This window comes from Panulirus ornatus, chromosome 20 (genome assembly GCF_036320965.1).
Source record: "Panulirus ornatus isolate Po-2019 chromosome 20, ASM3632096v1, whole genome shotgun sequence".
NCBI lineage: Eukaryota > Metazoa > Arthropoda > Malacostraca > Decapoda > Palinuridae > Panulirus > Panulirus ornatus.
In genome coordinates, this window is record NC_092243.1 from 59,929,207 (window position 1) to 59,938,519 (window position 9,313).

Below are 9,313 nucleotides of genomic sequence, written 5' to 3' on the forward strand. Positions count from 1 at the left end.
GGAAAGAGATGAACGAATGGCCCAACCCACCCACATACACATGTATATACATAAATGCCCACACATGCACATACCTATACATTTCACTGTATACATTCATATACATACGCAGACGTATACATATATACACATGTACATATTCTTACATGATGCTTTCATCCATTCCTGTTGCCACCCTGCCACACATGAAATGGCACTCCCCCTCCTCCCCCGTGCAGTTGTGAGTTAGTGCTAGGATTACTTAGACATATACATATATATACATGAACACATTTATACTTGCTTGCCTTCATCCATTCCCACCGCTACCCCACCCCACAATAAACAGCATCACTACCCCCTGCTTCAGTGAGGTAGCACCAGGAAAACAGGCAAAGAAGGCCACATTTGTTCACACTCAGTCTCTAGCTGTCATTTGTAATGTGCTGAAACCACAGCTCCTTATCCACATCCAGACCCCACAGACCTTTCCAAGGTTTACCTCAGACGTTTCACATGCCCTGGTTCAGTCCATTGACAGCACTTCAACCCCAGTATACCTCATCATTCTAGTTCACTTGCATGTCTCTCACCCTCCTGTATGTTCTGGCCCCAATTGCTCAAAATCTTTTTCACTCCATCCTTCCACCTCCAATTCAGTCTCCTGTTTCCCCTTGTTCCCTCCAAAGCTGAAGGACACTTCAACAGTTGACAGACTCCTTGGTTTGACATCATTTCATTTTGAACCAGTTTCACCTCCCCTTTGGGCCTTTGGATATGCCACTCTTAGAAGCAGTTGGTTTATAGCTGGAGGCAAATTGCCATCAGGGGTAAATATTTCTTTAGTTTTATTCTTTAGGTTTTTCTGTAAGTCCATCTTCCTTTATGTGGGCACGTTCTCAGATTCTCCTGGGGCTTCACCTGTATGTAAGAAAATTAGGTTTTGAGGGATGAAAAATAATTTCTATCTTATAGGCAGAGTCCTTTGAGTTTCCATTTAGAATTCCTTCCCCATTTTCTTTTAGAAAAATTGCTTCTTGATTCCTGGCAGTAAAAGGCCTAAGGCAAAGATGCCAGCATTCAGCTGCACCCTTCCATTTTACCTGTGATGTGATTGTCATAGGCCTGGACAAGTCACTCTGAACAAGCTTCTGTTAGCCTGTTTTAAGTGGGTGGATCCTCATAGGTACATCTCATTTTGTGTGGGTAAGACTGTGATTTAATCCATTCCAAGCTAAATTTCTCTCAGGTCATAGTCCTCTGACTTCATTGGTTTTCAGTCTTCATAACCAAAATTTTTCAGGCTAATCAAAGGGTTATTGTAATAATGTTATCATATATAATACAAGATTGATATTTTTATTTAATTGTGATTTGAACTTCAGTATGCCATATTAATTCACTTATTTTTGGTGTGACTGTGGGATGTTGGATAATACTGTAGTTTGTTTAGGAACATATAATGATAAAGATGATTAAAGATTGTTGCATTGCCATAAGAAATGTAGACTTTAAAAGAAAATTTTCTGACAGTCTGTAGGTTTCATTATTAGTCTCTTTTGGTAACAGGATTTGATCGACTTATTGCTGAGATGTGCAGGGCCAATAGTATACGTGATGTTATAGCATTTCCCAAGTCTATGGAGGGCCACTGTTTGATGTCAGGTGCTCCAGGAAGTGTTACTCAGGAAGAACAGCGACTGTACCACATATCTGTTGTTCAGAATGGTAAAGAAGACCCAATTGAGAAATCATGAGCTCTCAGCCATATTGCAATAATTTGCCTCGCAGTCTTTTAACTTCTCACTCAGTGATCCACATGGCTCATGAAGACGGTCATTGTTTACTGAGCAGGACCAAGGGTCAAGTAATGTGATGTTATGGGTCCATTTTTGAGGGGTGAATGCAAGATTTAAGGAGTAGATGTTCAGTGTATTTATCACAGAAGTCTTATCCTAGGCACAGGGGTCCTGTGCCATTTAGAATAAGGGGGAGACCAAATTGAAGATGGAAGGATGGAGTGCAAAAATATTTTGAATGGTTAAGACCTGAACATGCAGGAGAATGAAAGGAGCACATGTGATAGGATGAATGTTATGTGGTATACAGGGAGCAATGTGCTGTCAGTGGTCTGAACTAAGACATATGAAGCAGCTGGGAGAAACCATGGAAAGGTTCATCGTGCCTGGTTGTGGCTATGGTTTCAGTGCATTGCATATGACAGCTAGAGAATGGAATATGAGTGAATGAGGCCCTTCTTTGTCTGCTCCTGGTGCTACCTCACCAAATGTGGGAAATTTGAGCATGTATGAAAGAAGTGTGGCTTATAGTGAGATGCATGAGGATTGGTGGAATGCCCATATAATGCCATAGTATAAGGGTAATGGGGACAAAAGTGAATATTCAGTTTACAGAGGTATAAGTTTGTTGAGTGTCGCTGATAACTTGTTTGGGAAAGTGGTGATCAAGAGGGATGGTGGCATGCACAAAGTTTTAGATTGAGGAGGGACAATGTGTTTAAGGAATGGTAGTGAGTATGTTGTTAAAGATTAATATGAAGATGGTAGATATGTCAGGGATAAAATGCTAAAGGAGACCATATGTTTTGAGGGGGTTGATCATTTAAAAAATGACATTGTATAGAGTTATTTGTGTTGTAAATAGTCTGAATGAGAGAGCTGATCAGGTTGTGTTGGATGTGATATGTAAAGAAAGAATAACCAACATATTGTCAGAAATAAAGAGAGAGGGAAAGATTGGAAAGGAGATGGAAGAATGTAATGAAAGAGGCTTTGAGGTGCTATTCATAAGAGTAAAAGGCATGCATGGGATAGAGCAAATTAGTATGATATGGTATATGGGAGGGGGGGGGGGGTTAGATATTATCATTTGGCTGAACCAGGTCATATAAAGTGGTCAGTGGACACCATGGAATGGAATTGCTCTGTAAGTCTTGGCTGTGCTTAGTGGACTCTGTTTACCGTTGCATTGAAAATGACAGCTTGAAAGTGGATGCAAGTAAATGGAGGATTTATTTCATCTGTTTCTGGTACTACACTACTGAAGTAGGAAATGGTGAGCAAGTATGACAAAAACTTGAGCTACTCATAGAACTCCCTATAGCAAAATGTATTGCAACAATGTTGCTACTACTGTATGTAGATACTTCTGCAATATATGTATTGTATTATTGTAATTTTGTATATACCTATGTAAGTTTTATTCTAAAATTTTACAAATTTATATTTATTTTCTATTAAATGTATTGATTATGAAATAAGTATTATTTTTATGACTTCATACCTGATGAATTAACTGATTACAGTTGTCCATGAAAGAAAAAATTGAAGCAAATTCAGTACTTCTTTTTACTTTTTTTATTGTATTTACTTTTTTAATGTGTGTGGATGTAACCAAGATGTGAAAAAAGGAGAGATAGGTAGTATGTTTGAACCTGGATGTTTTGGCTCTGAGTGAAACGAAGCTCAAGGGTAAAGGGGAAGAGTGGTTTGGGAATGTCTTGGGAGTAAAGTCAGGGGTTAGTGAGAGGACAAGAGCAAGGGAAGGAGTAGCAGTACTCCTGAAACAGGAGTTGTGGGAGTATGTGATAGAATGTAAGAAAGTAAATTCTCGATTAATATGGGTAAAACTGAAAGTTGATGGAGAGAGATGGGTGATTATTGGTGCATATGCACCTGGGCATGAGAAGAAAGATCATGAGAGGCAAGTGTTTTGGGAGCAGCTGAATGAGTGTGTTAGTGGTTTTGATGCACGAGACCGGGTTATAGTGATGGGTGATTTGAATGCAAAGGTGAGTAATGTGGCAGTTGAGGGAATAATTGGTATACATGGGGTGTTCAGTGTTGTAAATGGAAATGGTGAAGAGCTTGTAGATTTATGTGCTGGAAAAGGACTGGTGATTGGGAATACCTGGTTTAAAAAGCGAGATATACATAAGTATACGTATGTAAGTAGGAGAGATGGCCAGAGAGCGTTATTGGATTATGTGTTAATTGACAGGCGCGCGAAAGAGAGACTTTTGGATGTTAATGTGCTGAGAGGTGCAACTGGAGGGATGTCTGATCATTATCTTGTGGAGGCTAAGGTGAAGATTTGTATGGGTTTTCAGAAAAGAAGAGTGAATGTTGGGGTGAAGAGGGTGGTGAGAGTAAGTGAGCTTGGGAAGGAGACTTGTGTGAGGAAGTACCAGGAGAGACTGAGTACAGAATGGAAAAAGGTGAGAACAATGGAAGTAAGGGGAGTGGGGGAGGAATGGGATGTATTTAGGGAATCAGTGATGGATTGCGCAAAAGATGCTTGTGGCATGAGAAGAGTGGGAGGTAGGTTGATTAGAAAGGGCAGTGAGTGGTGGGATGAAGAAGTAAGATTATTAGTGAAAGAGAAGAGAGAGGCATTTGGACGATTTTTGCAGGGAAAAAATGCAATTGAGTGGGAGATGTATAAAAGAAAGAGACAGGAGGTCAAGAGAAAGGTGCAAGAGGTGAAAAAGAGGGCAAATGAGAGTTGGGGTGAGAGAGTATCATTAAATTTTAGGGAGAATAAAAAGATGTTCTGGAAGGAGGTAAATAAAGTGCGTAAGACAAGGGAGCAAATGGGAACTTCAGTGAAGGGCGCAAATGGGGAGGTGATAACAAGTAGTGGTGATGTGAGAAGGAGATGGAGTGAGTATTTTGAAGGTTTGTTGAATGTGTTTGATGATTGAGTGGCAGATATAGGGTGTTTTGGTCGAGGTGGTGTGCAAAGTGAGAGGGTTAGGGAAAATGATTTGGTAAACAGAGAAGAGGTAGTAAAAGCTTTGCGGAAGATGAAAGCCGGCAAGGCAGCAGGTTTGGATGGTATTGCAGTGGGATTTATTAAAAAAGGGGGTGACTGTATTATTGAATGGTTGGTAAGGTTATTTAATGTATGTATGACTCATGGTGAGGTGCCTGAGGATTGGCGGAATGCGTGCATAGTGCCATTGTACAAAGGCAAAGGGGATATGAGTGAGTGCTCAAATTACAGAGGTATAAGTTTGTTGAGTATTCCTGGTAAATTATATGGGAGGGTATTGATTGAGAGGGTGAAGGCATGTACAGAGCATCAGATTGGGGAAGAGCAGTGTGGTTTCAGAAGTGGTAGAGGATGTGTGGATCAGGTGTTTGCTTTGAAGAATGTATGTGAGAAATACTTAGAAAAGCAAATGGATTTGTATGTAGCATTTATGGATCTGGAGAAGGCATATGATTGAGTTGATAGAGATGCTCTGTGGAAGGTATTAAGAATATATGGTGTGGGAGGCAAGTTGTTAGAAGCAGTGAAAAGTATTTATCGAGGATGTAAGGCATGTGTACGTGTAGGAAGAGAGGAAAGTGATTGGTTCTCAGTGAATGTAGGTTTGCGGCAGGGGTGTATGATGTCTCCATGGTTGTTTAATTTGTTTATGGATGGGGTTGTTAGGGAGGTGAATGCAAGAGTTTTGGAAAGAGGGGCAAGTATGAAGTCTGTTGTGGATGAGAGAGCTTGGGAAGTGAGTCAGTTGTTGTTCGCTGATGATACAGCGCTGGTGGCTGACTCATGTGAGAAACTGCAGAAGCTGGTGACTGAGTTTGGTAAAGTGTGTGAAAGAAGAAAGTTAAGAGTAAATGTGAATAAGAGCAAGGTTATTAGGTACAGTAGGGTTGAGGGTCAAGTCAATTGGGAGGTAAGTTTGAATGGAGAAAAACTGGAGGAAGTAAAGTGTTTTAGATATCTGGGAGTGGATCTGGCAGCGGATGGAACCATGGAAGCGGAAGTGAATCATAGGGTGGGGGAGGGGGCGAAAATCCTGGGAGCCTTGAAGAATGTGTGGAAGTCGAGAACATTATCTCGGAAAGCAAAAATGGCTATGTTTGAAGGAATAGTGGTTCCAACAATGTTGTATGGTTGCGAGGCGTGGGCTATGGATAGAGTTGTGCGCAGGAGGGTGGATGTGCTGGAAATGAGATGTTTGAGGACAATGTGTGGTGTGAGGTGTTTTGATCGAGTAAGTAATGTAAGGGTAAGAGAGATGTGTGGAAATTGAAAGAGCGTGGTTGAGAGAGCAGAAGAGGGTGTTTTGAAATGGTTTTAGGCACATGGAGAGAATGAGTGAGGAAAGATTGACCAAGAGGATATATGTGTCGGAGGTGGAGGGAACGAGGAGAAGTGGGAGACCAAATTGGAGGTGGAAAGATGGAGTGAAAAGGATTTTGTGTGATCGGGGCCTGAACATGCATGAGGGTGAAAGGAGGGCAAGGAATGGAGTGAATTGGATCGATGTGGTATACCGGGGTTGATGTGCTGTCAGTGGATTGAATCAGGGCATGTGAAGCATCTGGGGTAAACCATGGAAAGTTGTGTGGGGCCTGGATGTGGAAAGGGAGCTGTGTTTTCGGACATTATTGCATGACAGCTAGAGACTGAGTGTGAACGAATGGGGCCTTTGTTGTCTTTTCCTAGTGCTACCTCGCACACATGAGGGGGGAGGGGATGGTATTTCATGTGTGGCGAGGTGGGGATGGGAATGAATAAAGGCAGACAGTGTGAATTGTGTGCATGGGTATATATGTATGTGTCTGTGTGTGTATATATATGTGTACATTGAGATGTATAGGTATGTATATTTGCGTGTGTATATGTGTATGTATATGCATTGTGTATGGGGGTGGGTTGGGCCATTTCTTTCGTCTGTTTCCTTGCGCTACCTCGCAAACGCGGGAGACAGCGACAAAGCAAAATAAATAACTAAATGCTTTTTTAACTGACCTTTCTTTTATTATATTTACTAGACTTCCTTTTCATAGTCTGCCACACATCCTCTGATACAGAAAGTATGTTACTGATGTATGTTATTCCTCAACTAGAGGAATGTAAGAGAAAGAGAAAAATGAAGGGAAAACTTTGACAGCTGTAAGGAAAATATTCCTTTAAAAAAATATGATACTGTACTAAATCTTTTTCTGAAGGATTGCTGTGAGTGGTTGATGGCTTCCACTCTGATATCATTCATGCATTCATGGAGTCTTAGAAATCCAAAAATGAGGAATTTATGTATTGTTAATATTGCATGTGAAGGTAGTAGTTGGTAGGCAGCCAATGACTAGGGAGGTATATTACCAGTACTACCTGCCAGGGTATTGGGAAGGTTAGTGACAGCTGTGTAGAGAGCCAGGACTTCAATGGCTGTCAGGTTGCATTCCTCTGACCCAAGTAGCTGCCTTTTTCTTTCTTCCTCACTCAAACATGGACACCTGGCATTCTGTCTGCAAATATACAATCTCTCCTTGTCACTTGTAACACTTTACCCACACAGCTAATTCTTCATAACTAGATTTTCCTGCGGTGAACACTATGTGCTAGCCTTGCCTTTTGGCAAAATAGTAGGAACAGTAGATAGTAGGTAGGAACATTTAGGGAGGATCATTAGATAGAAACATAGGCTGAAGTGGTAGGCTGGAAAATTAGGGAGACATTAAGTAGAATTAATCAGTAGAAGCCTTAGGTAGGAGCCTCTGAAAACACTGTACTAGAGTTGACCTCTGCCAGTGGCCTGTTAAGGGTGAGGCACAAAAGGCTAGAAAGAGGCAGTAGAGTTCATTAGTTATGGAGACTTTATTGCCATTGCCACTTCTTTAAGGGAGTTCCATGAGGGAATGGGCATTGGAGATATAGATAGATAGACAGCACATGTTACACACTGAAGATAATTTGTTATAGGTTAACTTCATCTGTACTAGGTGAACAGCCCAAATGCTCTATTTTGATTCCTCAATAAGTAGCAGTTGGTAGGCAGCCAATGATTAGGGAGGTATATTACCAGTACTACCCGCATAGGTATCAGGAGTATTAGTGACAGCTACATAGTGGGCCAGCACTTTGGTGGTTGTCGAGTTGCACTCCTCTGGCCCAGTTAGCTGTCTTATCGTTCTGCCTCACCCACATGTGGACTGCTGGAATTCTATTCACAAAAATACAATCTCTCCTTGTTACACATAACACCTGACAAGAGAAGTGGTATAGGATGTGTGTATCAGGTGTTTGCTTTGAAGAACGTATGTGAGAAATACTTAGAAAAACAGATGGATTTGTATGTAGCTTTTATGGGTCTAGAGAAAGCATATGATAGGGTTGATAGAGATGCATTGTGGAAGGTTTTAAGAGTATATGGTGTGGGAGGTAAGTTGCCAGAAGCAGTGAAAAGGTTTCACCAAGGATGTAAGGCATGTGTATGAGTAGGAAGAGAGGAGAGTAACTGGTTCCCAGTGAATGTCGGTTTAGGGCAGGGGTGTGTGATGTCTCCATGGTGATTTACTTTGTTTATGATGGGGTGGTTAGGGAGGTAAATGCAAGAGTTTTGAAGAGAGGGGTGAGTATGCAGTCTGTTGTGGATGAGAGGGCCTGGGAAGTGAGTCAGTTGTTTGCTGATGATACAGCTCTAGTAGCTAATTTGTGCGAGAAACTGCTGAAGTTGGTGAACAAATTTGGAAAAGTGTGTGAAAGGAGAAAGTTGAGAGTGAATGTGAATAAGAGCAAGGTTATTAGGTTCAGGAGGGTTGAGAGACAAGTTAACTGGGATATAAGTTTGAATGAAGAAAAATTGGAGGAAGTGAAATGTTTTAAATATCAGGGAGTGGACTTAGCAGCAGATGGAATCATGGAAGCGGAAGTGATTCACAGGGTTGGGGAGGGGGCAAAGGTTCTGGGAGCAATGAAGAATGTGTGGAAGGAGAGAAACGTTATCTCAGAGAGTAAAAATGGGTATGTTTGAAGGAGTAGTAGTTTCAACAGTGTTATGATTGTGAGGCATGGGCTATAGATAGGGTTGTATGGAGAAGGGTTCATGTGTTGGAAATGAAATGTTTGAGGACAATATGTGATGTGAGGTAGTTTGATTGAGTAAATAATGAAAGGGTAAGAGATGTGGTTGAGAGAGCAGAAGAGGGTGTGTAGAAATGGTTTGGACATATGGAGAGAATGAGTGAGGAAGGATTGACAAAGAGGATATATTTGTCAGAGGTGGAGGGAAGAAGGAGAAGCAGGGGACCAAACTGAAGTTGTAAGGATGGAGTGGAAAGGATTTTGGGTGATAGGGGCCTGAACATACTCGAGGGTGAGAGGCGTGCAAGGAACAGAGTGAACTGGAACGATGTGGTATACCATGGTCAACATGCCCTGTGTGAATTGTCTGGGGTAAACTATGGAAAGGTCTGTGGGGCCTGGATGTGGACAGGGAGCTTTGGTTTCGGTGCATTACACGTGACAGCTAGAGACTGAGTGTGAATGAATGTGGCCTTTTATGTCTGTTTTCCTGGTG

General features: G+C 41.5%; 1 protein-coding gene across 2 annotated transcripts in view; it reads left to right on the top strand.

Annotated features, from left to right (window-relative positions):
* The window catches only part of AspRS-m (aspartyl-tRNA synthetase, mitochondrial), a 66,160-nt gene that overhangs the window by 46,610 nt on the left and 10,237 nt on the right, over positions 1-9,313 (top strand). The window contains exon 13 of one of the 2 annotated variants that reach the window (XM_071675035.1): positions 1,549-3,576. The exons of the other annotated variant lie outside the window; for it this stretch is intronic. Coding sequence (XP_071531136.1) covers positions 1,549-1,736 — 188 coding nt within the window. The 3' untranslated portion in view covers positions 1,737-3,576. Of the gene's footprint in view, positions 1-1,548; positions 3,577-9,313 lie in introns of those variants that run through there. 2 annotated transcript variants of the gene reach the window in all.